Here is a 16,646-nt window from a genome sequence, read left to right as displayed (position 1 = left end):
GTTGCTAAGTCTCAAATGCCTACTAGATCAGACATTTCTATACTGGCCGATGCCTATAATCAGCTACAACATGTGACGATCACTCTTCTATGTTTGGTTATAGTTCTGCACCTATTGTTTATAAAGGAAAAGATCATAGGGCAACCAATGGTTTGAGCAGCAGAGGTTGTGAATGTGGTAGTCGAGGTAGAGGTAGAATATAGTGCTTTTGTTGTGGAAAGCAAGGGCATCTTGAAGACCATTGATGGGATAGGCATGAGTCCCCTCTTCCACTACCAAAATGGTCACTTTAGTTCATGAGCCAAACTCTTCACCTTCTGTAGACTTGATCTCTCGTCGTCGGGTAGAACATTAAAAGTTGGTTGCCCAAAGCTTTTCCTCAGTGTGGAACTTTATAGTGATGGTTAATTTAACTTGTTATATAAGTAATATTGTTTCTCCATCTAGGTAGGCGGTGGATTATTGATTCAAGGGCTTCATGACATTTTTGCAGTAGTGACCAATACTTAGAAGTTGTATACTTACAACCAATGTTGTTAAGTGTGTTGATGTTATGCATTAATTATGTGAAGCAAAGTGAGGTGTAATAATGTGAGGTGATGTGTAAGCATCATGAATAAAAATTTGAAATACATAATATCTTTACAATAATGTAACAAATGAAAAATAACAAACAAAATAAGAAGTATTGAAGCACAATATTCCAAAAAATATTCAAATACTATGAACAAAAAGAAAGCAGGCTTCTAAGCTCTCTCTCTCTATTAGGGCTTCTCATACCCTCATTGTGGTCATTTTCTGTTTGAACTTTGAAGTAATTTAAACTGAGGATGTGGAGGCTTTTGATCTCTCTCTCTCTCTCTCTCTCTCGGCTTCTCATACCCTCCTTGCTCTCTTGAGGCTTCTCATACCCTCCTTAATGAGGCTCTCTTCTACTGCTCCTCACTTTTGCCATCAGTTCTCCACGTAAAGAAAGATTTTGCCAGCTTCACATACTTCTATGTCGCCTCACTTTGCCATCAAGTCTCGATGTGGCACTTGATGCATTATGCTTGTTGGAGCTATGTGGCTTCTCCTCACGCTGAATCATTGATTCTCTTCTCTTGCTCCTCAGCCGGCTCATTTTTCTGATGATTACGGTTGTCGTGATGGTGTTGGTGGAGGAGAGGGAGGAGGTGGCCCTACGAGAAGTGGTCATTTGCTAGACAGAAGTCGATCTTGTTGGAGGGTTGTGTTGGCTGTGATGGATTCTTAGAGCTGCCAAGAGGCAGAGTGATGCTGAATTCAAAGCAAAAAAAAGAAGCACCTGATGTGTACACATCTAGCGCTTCATGTGCATCAGTCCAGTGAGGCACACATCAAGTCAGTGGGAGCTTCACATCCTTTTTTAAACGTGTTTGGTAGTTTGGTGAGTGCAGGGCATGCACATCATGCATTCGATGCACACACATTTAACAACATTGCTTACAACAAGAAAATAGACCATTAGCCACAGCTTTAATCATGACTAATAGACCCAAAAACCGTGGCTGCAAGCACTTTCATCCATAGTCTTTATTGTGGCAATTAACTATAAGGAGTGTGGGAGTAGCTATTGTGGCCATGATTAAAATTGTGTTCATTGCATTAGACGTGATTTTGGCCATGGCTGTTGCGAGCAACAACCATGGCTCTCATTGCACATTAGCCCCAAAAAAAGCTACGGCTATTGTAGTTTCTCTTTTGAATATATATATATATATATATATATATATATATATATATATATATATATATATATATATATATAGTGTGGAGGGGGAGGGAGAATTAACACAAAAAATAAATTGTATTATCAAAATCTATCCTTTACATATTCAAAAATTACATAAGATTTGCATAACTGATGCCTTGATGCACTTGGCTGCCAACTTCAAATGGTGTTGGGCCATCCTTGTCACATGTTGCAGTCCAACAAGTCATCTAGGGCAAGAATGAGAGCAACATAAACAAATCCAATCAAGCGGATTTTATTCTTGGCAAAATTCCATGAAATTCTATACAAGATTGTTGAGGTATGCAAAACCTTGCAGTGGACAACATCCCAACAATGGCACAGATGTTGTCTGTTTGCCTAGTCCATGGCTTCTGGAGCTCCTCCTCCATTACTTCTCTGTCAAAGTACCAAAATAAATTATTATTTGCTTGACCCCTTGGTTAACTACAAGGAAGTTTTCCCAAACCTTTTTTTATACCAAACTTTGTTGCTTCTTTCATTTTCCTTTTCTTTTTTTAATTTGCCAATGCAAGAGTGAACATTTAATAAGCAAGGGATACTAGATGTAATACTATTTAGTTTATTAATAAAAAGAAAATGATGATGGTAGCTATTATATTGTGTGTGATAGAGAGAGAGAGAGAGAACAAACCTTGCCAAAAACAATGGGAATGAAGTTGGGGATGTGTCTGTAGGCAGCTTCATAGAAAGAGCACAAGAATTGAGTTGTAAATGAATTCATCAATTCCGAATACCAACCAAGACATTTTTGTACAAGAAAATTTTTGGATTCTGACGACATGGGCATGCAATGAGTAAATTCCACAAATCTGACAGTACAAATTAGAGAGAAAGCAAATTGAAGTTCCACCAAATTGAGCAAGTGGAAAGGAAGAGGGACATGCTCAAAGAGTGGGTCCCACTACAAAAGAAGGCAATAGTTGCTTAGCTTCTGCAGTTCAGAGTTTTCCCAAGCTGAGGCATGGGAGACGAAGGAATTGGTACTTACAAGAAAAAAACGGCAATCCAACTCCAATACTAGCCCTCTACATAGGCCTACAACAGTCAAAACATAACTCTATTATGATACACAAGGCTTGAATCATAGCCTCTTTGTCATTATCAGAGAAAGAAACCATGGCTATTCATTATTCAAAAGCTAGAAGATTTCATGAGCTGCCAATTTATTATGACAATAAATGATTTTAATTGGTAGAGAAACGTCCTCCATAAATTTACCTCCATTATCATACACATAGAAATTGAATATATACAGAAGTTCCCAACTGTGCTCAATACCTAAGAGGATGAAATGCCTCATAAATCAGACAAACCGAAAAACACCTTAAATAATAAATCGTGAAGGAAAGAAAGTGGAAACACATCTAATGTGAAACACAAGTGCTAATCTATACTTTTTGAAAATGACCAACTTGATTAGTAGTATCAACTAGATGAGCAGATTTCCCAAAGAAGGTATGTTCGCCGGTAGCCATAACAGCTGCTTTGATCTCTCTTTGACTGCATGTAGATCCAAACTAAATTCCATTTCTAGGGCTTTTAGATACTAGAAAGGATTCTCCACTAAGTGATTCTCTAGTAAGCATAGACTGTGAACTATAACCAACTAATTAAACTAAAGTTACACCAAAATATTTCAGAAATTTTTGCAAATAATGAGCTAGACAACTAGATCATCAATTGCAGAAGGCAAAAAGTGAGCAGGAGGCCCGTACTAGGCATTGTTGCTTTATAAAGGCAAACTGATCCTTATGAAAATAGCAATATAGGAACCTTTTTGAGCTTGGAGGATTTTTTTGTGTTAGGACATGAAACGGATTGACAACAATGGTAAGCAAGTACAATCATGGGTCCTTTTCAATGCTCTTCCAACTTAATTTGAGAATGGGACTTATGCTTTCCCTTAGCGTCTTTCATTAGCATCTTTCACACAAGATTGAACAATTCAATTTCCAATGTTTAGTTTTCCCTTCAAATTTCTTTGACATAAGTAAACTAAAAAACTTCAACTAGTCTATATCAATCCAATGTAGCAAAATATCAAGAATAGCCAATATAACTGACATTTTTTTCGAAGAGTTTAAAGAAATCCAACAATTACCATCAAAGTTGACTTATTCAGCAATGTTAACCAATTACATATAGAGCAAGCTATTTGTAATTTACCTTTCATTTTTTCACACATAAATTGGAAGAACAGATAAAACTATTGGATCAAATAAAGAACATGATTAAAAATAAGAACAATTGCTTGAGGAGATACACATAACACTTAATATAGGAGACTCATGGCATATTCTAGCCACCTCAGCAGCCTTTGACAATAGGAAGATATCTAGTCAGCCAAAAGAAGCTTGTTTTACTTCATCAAACTGTAAAAGCACTTCAAATATTTAATATAGAAAATTATCTCAACATTTAAATAATGGAAAAACAAATGTTTCACTAGAGGCAAAGAAAGGGAACTCAATCACCACAGCATAACCATGACAATGTATCATAAGAAACTATATAATCAATTAACGTCTCCATGAGCATCACATTGAAAAGAAAAAAACAACTTTCAAACAAACATGATACAAGAATAAATGAAATACCTTATATGATTGCAGCTAGTGGCATTATAGTAACATTCTTAGATTATCTTTTTCTTTAACATCCATGAACAAAAGAAAATATTAGAAAAAAGAAATGAACAAACCAAGAACAAATTTGTTTTCCTATAAGCAACACATAGAAAATGAACAAATGTAAAACAATGATGGCATGGGACCCAACTGGCTACTTGTACAATTGCAGGTCATGACATTATAGTAACAATAAAAAGGAAGGAAAGAGCATGAGAAAGGATGGTCATGAATAGAAAAACCACAAAAAGGTAATGGTAAACATTTGTAATGGTCACCTTTTGGCCAAAAAAATCATAAAGCTCAAAAAAAAGAAAGGATTCAACAATTCTTGCATTGTCAAGCAAGCAAGCAAAAACCATGAAACCTAATGTGCTTGCAGAGCCTTTTTGTTCTTCTCTTTTCTCTAGAAACATGCAAAATTGCAATGAAGGGATACCAGTTTTTAAAATTTTAGTTTCAAGTTCATGAAGCTTTTATTTCAACCATAGATTTGAAATCAAAAGAGTATACATTCATTTGTTGAATAAAGTTGTTTTTTCTTTATCACAACTAAACAATGTATGAGAAAGACACACTTGCTAAAAAAATGTCAGGATCCAACAAAAAAAAACAAAATAGGATGTGATTGCCATTGCTTCTATGGTCATCAACCTCCATGACCTATAAAATGTCATCTACAGTCAGTGTTAAAATAAGTGCAATGTAAAAAAACAAATAACTTCATATGTATAGTGGCACCTAACTATTGGTCTCAAAAATTGCATTTTTTAATAAATCAACTTCAGACATCAATCTTACAATTGTAATCTCTAACTGGTTTCACTTTGCATTTTTTAATTAATCTTCATTCTTGAATTATGTAAATGCTAGTTCCAATTCATTGTACTTTGCTTGTAAGTTCCCATGTTTTTCTTCTATAGTCGCTGCTCTTTTGGAGGCCTCATTTGCTACTCTTGCATACTCAGCATGTGTAGCATAAGGGTTGAAAACATATTTGGAGAAAACAACCGGTCCATAAGTGTGAAACATCCACGTCCCTCTAGTCTCATGACTTTACTATAAGCATCACATTCATCAATAGAATAACATGAACTTTCATGCATTTGAGGCAACACTTATTCCATTGTAGCCTGTATATATAATGACCATATATAAATTTGGTTGTAAAGGAAAATACATATTGTTGAAAGTATCCTTAGAAAGACCAAACTTACAACTATTTTCATGAGTCACGAGATTATTTCAACGTGTTACAATATACATCATAGATCTACTAGGTTCTTCATGGTTACTATGTTTTTTTGTCTATATCAAAGAAAAAATAAATAAATATGTATCTAGTCATGAGATATTTAAAACTAATCAATGTATGCAATTATAACTTATAATATGCAAGTATTTTTACCTCCTTTACATGGTATCAAGCAAGACTCTTTGTTCTAGTACTATTTTAGATGACTTATCTTGCACAAATGGCCCTATTTGTTTCACTTTGACATTGTAAATTTATAGGTATACAATGTCAATGATAGGTACAAGTAACAAACATAAGCAAGAAAATAAATTGTCATAGGAACAATTAAAAGGTAAATGTAAGACTCTTCTCACCTTTGCATCTCAGATTTTCAATATGACATCAATTTGTCTAACTAGTCATTGACAATTGTAAAACAATCAGTTTTCTTATATTCATTATCATCTTCACTATTAGATGCATTTTCACCATAGAAGTATTTTTTTTTTAAACTTTGATTTCTACCTTCTCCATGCATCCATATTATATGAAAACATCCACTTCTCACAAAATATTGAGCAATCAAATTTGTCCTATAACACAAAATCAATTAAATGATTTGAATAAGGAAAGAGTTAAATGTATGAAAAATAACAAAACTGCATAACTAAATATTTTAATATCTTAACACAAGCACATAAATTATCATTGTTTGTCTTTAGTTCTTGCTTCCATTGCAAGTCAATAGGCAGCAAGTTGCTATCATGTGCTAAAGTATATGTGTATTGTGATACTTTCAATGCATGATCCCCTATTGGTTGCCCATATTTATTGTTTAATACTTTAATTGTTTCACCTATGGGCAACCTTGTAACCTCTAAAATCCTATTGGAGCATCATGTATGATTTGCTATAGGAACTAAAGGACAACAAAAGCAAAATCATAAATCTACATATAAGATTCTAAAAGACATATAGCATAAAATTATATTACAACCAAATCTACTTACAGTTGTAGGCCAACTATTTGTTTGACATTAACCTACTAAATAGATTATGATCGATTAGTGCATCTAGGGAAAGAAAGAAGTACCTTTACATACTTTGTTTTTAGTCGGCATATACAATATAGATACACAAATATTGGTGGAGATAGCATAGTTATAAACATTTGATCATAGTTGAACATATGATAGAGCAATAAAAATGCAAGTAAATTCAGTCAGTACTAAAAAACGACCATACTTTATTAACTTCTTTGCATTCTTTGCAGTCCATTTCTCTGGATGAGAGGATACTATAGCTTCTTCTTTATTTTTACCGAGAGTAAACAAAACCTTTTTCAAGTTAAGAAGCCAATATAGAAAAAACACATGTTTTCACAAGTTTCAAGATACTAAGCTTTATCCTTATAACAAATGCAAGGCCTATATGAGAAAATTTGTTGAAAAAAAAGGAAGAAAAAAGTGATAAGTGAATGTTTCTAGAACATTGGATTTTGTAATGCCAAACATAATAGTAAACTTAAACTATGAATAGCATGGATGAAGATGAATTAATCAATTTACAAAATGAGATTGAAAATCAAACCATATTTGCCATGTATTATATAAATTCAACTTAAAAAAAAATAGATTCCAACACAACCACCCTAACATTAAAAAAAAAAAAAACTATCTTAGTCGTGCAATGTAAAGAAAATCACAGAAAGTAGATTAATAGCACACCTGCCCAAGCACAATAGTTTGTGTTAGTTCCTCTCACAAGTTCAGACACTCTATTTGCCTTTTGTTCACTATTGAAAAACAAAAAAAACAACTTTATTCACTTGGTTTACAGTAACTTGACTATCCCTAATTTTAAAATTAATAACAATAATAATAATCAGATTCCTGTTCAGTTTCCGTACTAGATCGAGCTATGGCCTTTGTTTCTGACTACTCCAAGTAATGAGATTTCTTCCAATGAAAACACAATAGCTTTAAACTGATCTCCTCTCATCTAGATTTCCTACCAAGTTTGCATCTGTGTAAGTAATTAGCTCATGCTTTTTACAAAAAGAATCACTGTTGCAAGAGATAAGACAGTCTCCAATTGTGCCTTTTCAATAGTTTTAAGATTCGTTTAGCAGCATCCATACTACTGTTTCTAGAAGCACGTATAAATTGTGACACTTGATTCATAAAAAAATATCTAGCCGAGTAAAGGGAAGATATTATAACATGCCAATAATGTTGATATATTGTATGATCATGAGATAGATTTCTTTCGTATAAGGTCAACTTCTGATTTAATACACTAGCAGGACTAACAGGTCTAGGCTTTGTCATGTCTGTCATGCTCAAAAGATCCAAAGTGCATTTATCTTGTGTCAATGTCAATGTATCTTGTTATTTGTCAACCTTCACACCAAGAAAATATCTTAACATTCTTAAATCTTTATTTTAAAACTCTTCATCAAAATATTCTTTACTTCACAAATATGGCTATCACAATTTTCAATGCTAACAATATCATCAACATATATGAGAAGCCAAGGAGAAATGTTCTTGCTTTGACAAATAAAGAGAGAATGGTCAAGAGCACTTCTATGGAAACCACATTATTGAATTTGTTGGGAAAAACTATCAAACCACGACCGAAAAGCTTTCTTAAACCATAAAGGGACTTTCGAAGCTTACATGTCCAATTTGTAGGGTCTTTTCTCCATATACCATGGAGATTGTTCCATGTAAAAACATATTTTTAACATCCAGTTGGTGATGATGTGAATTGTTCCCATTTTCACTATTGGAATGAAGGTCTCATTGTAGTCTTGTCCAAACTATTGTGTGAAACCTTTAGCTATCAACTTGGCTTACACCTTTCAATACTTCTGTCTGGTTTGTATTGGACTTAATAAACCCAATTGAAGCTAGCTACATTCTTCATTTGAGGCCTTGGGAATAATTTCTCAAGTCTTGTAGGAAACGAGTTCTTCATGTTTACTAATTTGAGCCATAACTAATTGAAATTCCAGAGAAAAAATTTTATACTTGACACAACGATCAATGGAATGACGAATGCATTTTGATCTTCTTATAGACTCTTGGGTTCCTTCACGGCGTGTGTCTTATTCTCTTCTATGATAGGACAATAGAAAAACCATTGAAGAGCAGCCTAGTCCACATAAGAGCCATCATTCAGCTCAGGTAGATCTACATTATAATCATCACTCGATTGAACATTTCTGATTGTGCATTTACAAGAAGACAAAAGGATGTGCATGACTGACTTTATCCCTACAAGGGTTTTAAATTTAACCATGAGTCGTTGATTTTTTTTTTTTTCAGTGGGACTAAATTAACGGGTCATATTTTTATCAAACTCATGCTTTCAAATACCACATTATGTGAAATTCATATTCACTTGTTGTAGGATTATAATGTCTATATCCCTTGTAATTTTTGGCAAATCCAACAAACTTGCACTTCAAAGCTTCATCCTGAAACTTAGTTCTCAAAGAAGCATGTATGTGAACATAACAACACGACTAAACACATGAAGGTCATTATAAGCAGGGTGTTGACCATAAAGAGCATAATAAGGAGACTTGCTTTTCAAATTATCATGCGTAGTTTATTTATGATGTGGACTGTAATATGAATATCTCTGTCTGCTTAGGACATTCACATCATGCATCATGTTCAAAGCTATCTTTACAATATGTCAGTGTTTTTGCTTAGTTATTCCATTTTGGTGAAGAGTATGGGGGCAAGTTATTTGTCTAGTTATCCCATTATTTTGAGGATATTCAGTAAAATATTAGAAGAAATATTTTCCTCCATCATCACACTAAAAATGCACAATATTGGATTAGTATTTCTTTCAAATAAGGGCATGAAAGTCTTGAAAAAGTTTGAAGACTTTAGATTTATGCTTCATGAAATATATTTAAGTATAATGTGAGAAAGGATCAACAAAATTTATATAGCAACAACTACCAGGCAATGAAGGAATTAGGGCAGTCCCCATACATCAGAATGAATACTCTCAAAAAGTTTAGAAACTCTCTTATTCAAAGTATGAAGTGGAAGAATGTGACTCTTATAAAGTTCACAACTTGAAGACTTATTGATTTCTGAGATAGTCTCTAAACTAGACATTGGAACAAGATAATTTGCAACAAGTTCCTTAATAAAATTCTGACTACAATTACCAATGTGATAATGCCATAAATCAGGCTTATTACATTAAAACAATTTCAAGACATATGGGCTCTGAACCTGTACCTGAGTAGATGAAAGACTAGAGAAGAAACTAACCAACTGAAGAAGCAACTATGGCTCAGGATACTGGAGCTTCCTTGAAGACTTACATATTCCCTTGTCTCTACCTCTTAGTGAATGTCTTATTCATTCAAAGGTCCTTGACATACATAGAATAATGAATGAATTCAATAAAAGAATATGTATCATCAACAAGTTTAGACACATAAACAATGCTTTTCTTTCTATTTGAGGCAAGCAGAACATTAGACATGGATATCGAAGAATTTGACAAAGGAATTTGTGCATTTTCAGTGTGAATAATGGAATGGTATGATCCATCTCCCGTGACAATAGATCCTTTTTCTAAATTAAAAGAATAAGTTAGACAAATTACCTGCATCCTCAATGACGTGTGTAGCAGCCCCGTTGTCTATGAACCATTGTCCTTGAACATTTTGTTTGAAATACAAACTTGAAAAGTTGTCATAAATATTTGCCACACATAATTTGGCATAGTTTTAGAAGGCTGACCTTGTGTTACCTACATTCCTCCCTGCTTGTTCTCTTGTTTGTATGTCTTTCTATGTTTTGCAGTTTGTAGCAACAATCTATCTTAACATGACCTTTCTTGTTGCATAAAAAACACGTGGGAATTCTACTCTGATTCTCAGACTCTGTAGGGATATTAGGGGCTGGTAAAATTCCTCTACCAACCTAACCAAAACAACCTCCCCCTCCTTGGTAACTTCCACCAACACAACCATATCCACATCTACTATCAGGCACTAGCACACTGTGAGAACCTTTGTCACTAATCTTTTAGTTCTTTTCCTACACATCAGTACAAAAGACATCATACTCTGGTTCGAGTCCACTCAGAATCTGTTGAACCTTATCGTAGTTTGAAATTGCATTCCCAATCAGGACAAGCTTATCTATCATCCTCTTCATTTGAGCCAAATATTCTATAACTGGTTTTGATCCTTTCTTGAGATTCTGAAATTCTCATTTTAATTGTTGAATTTGTGCCTTTGAAACTTAAGAATATGTGTCTGCAACTATGTCCCATAAGTCCGTTGCACTAAGATCATTAGAAATAGTAGCAAGTACTTCATTTGAAAAGGGTAGAAGTAACATATGCTATGAAAGATTGGTCACTCCTCATCTACTTAACATATTCCGGAGTCCACTCTGTTGTCATAGATGACTCTTCATTATCATTCTTCACCTCTTGAAAGATTAACTACGCAGGGCAAGGGAAGTTCCATCTAGATGCCCAAACAGAACATGGCTCCTTATAAAAGGAGCTATTTCTCATTTCTAGGTAAGATAATTGGTATGGATAAGCTTTTGGAAGTTGAGTCAAGAAACTGGAAGAAATGCCATTGTAAGAAGTAGAATCCAAAAATGAACGAGGGAGAAACTTTCTTATGCAGTCAAAGATTAAGAACAAAATGCCGCAAGAAAGACAACCCACAGCACTTTCCTTTTTTTATGGCTTTTCTTCTTGGTGGCTTACAGAATCCCTCCTATGCACAAAACGAAAACTGTGTGCAACTGATACGAAATTAACGGCAGCGAAACCTATATGAGATGTAGAGATATTTAATTCTGCCGAAAAACAAGGCAGAATATAGATATATAGAATTCTATAAGCAGGCTAAAAACAAGGCAGAACATAGACAGATTAATTCTAATTTAAGATGAAGAAAAGAGGGCAGAAAATAGAATGAATGGAAAAAGACGTTCAACACTTCTTAAAGCACGTCTTCATTATTATTTAACACTGCTCTATAGACATATTTAACTCTGATTTAGGCTGAAGCAAAAGAGAGCAAAAAATAGAAGGAATAGAAAAGGATGTTCAGCACTTTTCAAAACACGTATTGATGAATGAATATCATGCAGAAAATAAAATCAGAGGTAGTAGAGAAAATCTTATATAGAAAAGAGAGAGAGAGAGAGAGAGAGAGAGAGAGAGAGAGAGAGAGAAGATAAAAAGTAAAAAGGATAGAAGAGATGGGAATGAGGTGCCTTTCCCAAAAACACTCAGATCGGATCTGTCTCGGTTCTTTTTGGAGAAGTTACCGAACCCATGCTCTGATACCATATTAATTTTTGATTTATCAACCTTGATATTCACTGCAGTCCAATCTAGCAGAAAATAAGGAAGAAGAAGACGAGGAGATAAGGGAGATGGCTGCGTTAACGTTAACACAGTGTACAACATAAACATTTGATGTCATTCATTCACAAGAATGTCTTTATATTTCTCTTAGAATAACACTAACTTAAAAAATGAAAAGATAGACGAAATTTTTGCTCCAAGTTTTGACTAGCGTATCAAGATGGGAAGAAATTGCTAGCAGAATATAGATACAGTATAAATAAGCATTACAGGAAATCTATTATTTCAAGAGAAGGTTCTTAAATCCGCAACACATCTCAGAAACTGGTTTTCTCATAACAAACATCGGAGAGCTTGACTAACTAGTGCAGTGATCTCAAATTTCGCCACTAGTCCCATGTTGAAGTTAAGCAGAAGAAGGCACCCATCGAAGTGAGGAAAGGCTCACTGAGAGATGGGACTGCTAGAATCATTAAACCGCCAAGCCTCCATGGAAAAAATAAAGATGGTCCAATTGATCCTCACGTTGTCCATGTAATCCATGTTAATCTATTGAGGTTATGTTTTTCTGAACTCTACAATGTGGTATGGCATAACAATCTTCTTCCTTAGTTTTAGGTACCTAGTCTTTTGTTGTATATATTTGGAATGAATTAAACACAAAGGGGGCTAAACCCCAGCAATTTCATGTTAAATCACGAATGGACTATCCTGTTTTGGCTTGCAGCAAGTAATTAATCAGAGTGACCTCGACTGTGCTCTGCAGAAAAATCACAAGGTAGTTATAAACCTAGGTTATTTTAGATCACCTTTGTTCCAAAGCTCTCTGGTTCTGTCTGAGATACAATATTCCATGTCTGAAATATTCGCCCTAGTTCGCACTGGAAGTACCAACTATTTTGAAGCATATGAAAGTTTTTATGAGTTAACTTGCGGGATCAGGGATATCACATTGCAAGTTCAATTGACATGCTTCCCAAACACTAAGAAATTATGCCACTATGAAGTATGAACTTAGTTTCTGCACCAAGGTATTATATAGCTTTTCCCCATTTCTTGCTATTTAACATAGTTGAGTTGACCGAAAAGTAATATTCTGTATCTTACCCAACGTACAAGAGCTACTAATCGCATTGTCCAAGCTACCATTGAAGCCTTCATTGTAGACAACGTGTTGATTCAGAAACCAAGAATGGGAAAATTGGAGATTTTCCACGTGAGGACTCGTATTCCAACAGAGGCAGGATTTCCAGATTGACGCCTGCAACTTCGAACCACAATTTCTCTTGCGTAAAATTCCTGTGCCAATATATTTCCTGTTAATCGGGAGATTGAAAGAAACCGATGCTTGATCTGTAACTCCAGTTATCACGAAAACAAGACAGAGAAGAAGGTGATCCAGATTGGACAAAGACTGGAAAGAAATTAAAAGTATAAAACCAACAATCATCCTCATGGACGTAGAGAGAATTGTGGTACTGCTAATGTGAAGCATCCAGACTGTATCTAGCAGCAAGCTGTGACCTACACTGCTTCAAAGTCTCCATAAACATCTTGTGTATCATTTAAGATAATGGCTAGCATAGTTTATAGAAAAAAACACTACCAGCTACATCCTGAACTGCAGCATATAATTGTCTCAGAAGGACAATAGTTTCTCACTAGCAACTCTTTATAACTTTTGGAAATGTAAAAGTACAAGAAAGCGACAACAGTCTGCAACATCGTATTCAACTTGTGTGTTATCAAGAGTATTATGAACCACTTCCATCAAGTTGTCCATGAGAAAGAAGATGCGCCATGTATTGCTGGGGAAAAAAAAAACACCAAGTCAGAGAGGGCTTATATGGAGAAGACCCAGACAAAATTATGTACCATGGGCTCCAAAGAGCAGATCCTCTCTATTATAAGTACAAAAGCAGAAAGGTATGCATGTCTGTGAAATTAAATCCTAAATTGTATTCATAAATGACAATAACACCAATTCTTTGTTGTGAAAATTATTTGCACTATGCAAGCCATCTCAATAAAACCTATAAGCCTTAATGCGAAGAATGGATGACTATCGCAGTTTTGATTGTATCATCGAGAACCATCTATTGTGGATGAATGAACAGTCTTTTCCATCTATTGTGGATGAATGAACAGTCTTTTCACAAATAGAAAGGAACAATGAATGAATTGCGCCATAGTAAATGAGTAGTGAAAAGCAAGCAGGAAGAGAACCCATACAGCATGATATGCATATGGTGACTTCCCTTGTCGATCAAAATGTTTCGCCATGACAGAGAACTCTATTGGACCCCATTCCTCCTCTTCAAACACGTAGCCGAGGGCAGCTTTGTACAGCTAAGAGATAACAAAGGCAAGCAAACAGTAGTTGTAGTGCATCCAAGGGGCTCCCATCAAAGAAAAGCATGAAAAAGTTTGCAAAGAATAACGTGAAAAGCATGCCAACCTTTGCAGTGTCAGTCAGCAGCTCTGTTCCAGCAGGAAAAGAAGCATAGAATTGATCGCCTCTGGAAATTCCTGCTCTTGTACTTCAAGTTTATGCAAAAAAAGGTCAGATAAACTCAGAGATGAACAAAAGGAAACAAGAAAATAATCAAGAGGACAGGACAAGGCAAGGAAAGTCTAATACGTGTTACTTGTGTAAGCATAGCTTAGAGTGGCCACGAAACAGTAGAATACACTATACGAGACAAGCCTCCGGAATTTCTGGATCTTGAGAACTTGTTTGCACGAATCCAGAACTGACATTGCTGCGGCCAGGTACTACCTACAAAGGAGAATCAATAAGATCTTCATTACTGTCTTCAGCCACTTCAGTCTTCCGTTTGACATTTTTTTTGCTTTTCCTCTTTATTTTTCTTCTTCCCAGCGTGATACGGAATTACCCAAATGACTTATCCTGGTCATCATATATCTGGATGAACCAAATTACTTGCCTGGCTTGACCAGGTAACAACGTTGATCTTTTAGCTTCCAAAAAGTTGTGTATATCAAAACATAGAAGAAAGCATCCAGGTCTTAATTGCATATTCTTCGGTCAATTACCATAAAATCTTGATTTAGATCTCATATAAGAGCAATCAAATTTTAGAAATAACAGGTGATTCAAAAGAGCGAAAAACATCATGCAGTCCAGAGGGTGTAATCTCTCTGACGCATTTTAGCAAACAGTACGCTTGCGACTTCACCGTCCTCATCAGCGCCAAGAAAAGCACAATATACAGAAGATTCGTTCGCCTCCCAACTGGCTGTAACACATAATTTTACTAGTTTCCACACACATATAGCTTTCACTGCCCAGACAAATCATTTATCTCTACCCTATTTGGTGATTTCATCTTGGCCAGTCGTAAGAGTAAGACCAAATGTCAAGGGTAGCTCTTCTAGCCTCATATATACGCCTTCGTTTATGGTGGCCATCAGACAGAGTAAAAGCCAGCCACAGAGAGAGAGAGAAAGACAGACAGACTTTACCATGAACAGATTGGAGCAAAGTGGCCGCCAGAGGGAGGCGGAGATGAAGGCGGACGACCAAAACGTAGCGCAGGGAAGAAGCCGGCAGGGATACCGTCTGTCCGTCTCCTATTTCCAGTAATCTCCAATTTACTCCACGCCCAGCTCCAACCGTCGGTTGTAACCAACGCTTCAGGACTTCATGGTTAGGACTTGGGAGTTAACCTTGTCCTCATGGTTCTAGTATTCTAGAAGGTGCAACATAATTAATACTCTACAAATTTTCTGATAGCGGCTCCTTACCTTTATTTGCATTTTGCAATACAGCCACTCATCTTTTTCAAAAACCAAATGAAGAAAATGGAACGACACACTCAAGTCTCAACTTATATTTGTTCCCAATTCTAGAAAGAAGTTATGGAATTAATTTTCCAGAATCTCATTTCTGAGGATCAAATGCTACGTAAGGAAATCTTCAGTGCCCCAACACATGACCTTCTTCGCATTAGTAAGACATCAACATAAGTAGTGAAATGAAAGTATGTTAGTTTATCAGTTTTCTTATACTAAACCATTACTTATTTCTGTTTCTAAGAAGCATGGCTGCCGTCCATCTTCTGAACTCAATTTTCTATGTTATCTTTGCTTCCAACAACTTTTCCATTAAATTGTAATAAGAATATTCAAATTTTAAAATATTGAAATGTTTTAAAGCAAAAGTATAGAGAACCCGAAACAGCATTTAAAAAAAATGAGACCCCTTCCCTAAAGGCAAAAAGGAGGGAAAAAAACCTTTTGTAAAAGCCCTAAGTCATAAGACATGTCTTAGTGCCATAACCACCTAGGTTGTGGGCTTTGAGGATTGTAAGTATTTCTATACCACTGATCTTGATTTTGAACCTGTTTTTCTAAGATATCTCAAGTGACCTTCAATTTTATATTCATTATAGTTATCTCTTTTATGGAAACAGGTTGTGTATTCATAATTCTTTTATTCGATTTTTCCTTATAATGGTCTATCTGGTCATTTTGCTCATGATAAAATATTTACTTTAGTGTTTGAACTATACTTTTGTCCAAAAATGCATCATGTTGTAACTCGTTTTGTCAGGAGTTGTTCAACGTATTAGATCTGTAAAGGGCAAAAGCAGAATGTTGGACT

General features: G+C 35.2%; 1 protein-coding gene across 1 annotated transcript; it reads right to left on the bottom strand.

Annotated features, from left to right (window-relative positions):
• Window positions 1-13,561: 13,561 nt before the first annotated feature.
• Window positions 13,562-15,792, bottom strand: LOC116267131 (uncharacterized). The gene is made up of 5 exons (XM_031648717.2): window positions 15,506-15,792; window positions 14,661-14,798; window positions 14,478-14,559; window positions 14,252-14,368; window positions 13,562-13,827 (listed from the first exon to the last, which is right to left on the bottom strand). Exons 2-5 carry the CDS (start codon window positions 14,777-14,779, stop codon window positions 13,774-13,776), a joined length of 372 nt encoding a protein of 123 aa, XP_031504577.1. The 5' UTR covers window positions 14,780-14,798; window positions 15,506-15,792; the 3' UTR covers window positions 13,562-13,773.
• Between the last annotated feature and the right edge of the window lie 854 nt (window positions 15,793-16,646).

Source organism: Nymphaea colorata, chromosome 13, assembly GCF_008831285.2.
Source record: "Nymphaea colorata isolate Beijing-Zhang1983 chromosome 13, ASM883128v2, whole genome shotgun sequence".
NCBI classification, from domain to species: domain Eukaryota; kingdom Viridiplantae; phylum Streptophyta; class Magnoliopsida; order Nymphaeales; family Nymphaeaceae; genus Nymphaea; species Nymphaea colorata.
The sequence above is the reverse complement of the archived record's forward strand: the minus strand, read 5'-3'. Positions and strand labels throughout refer to the sequence as shown.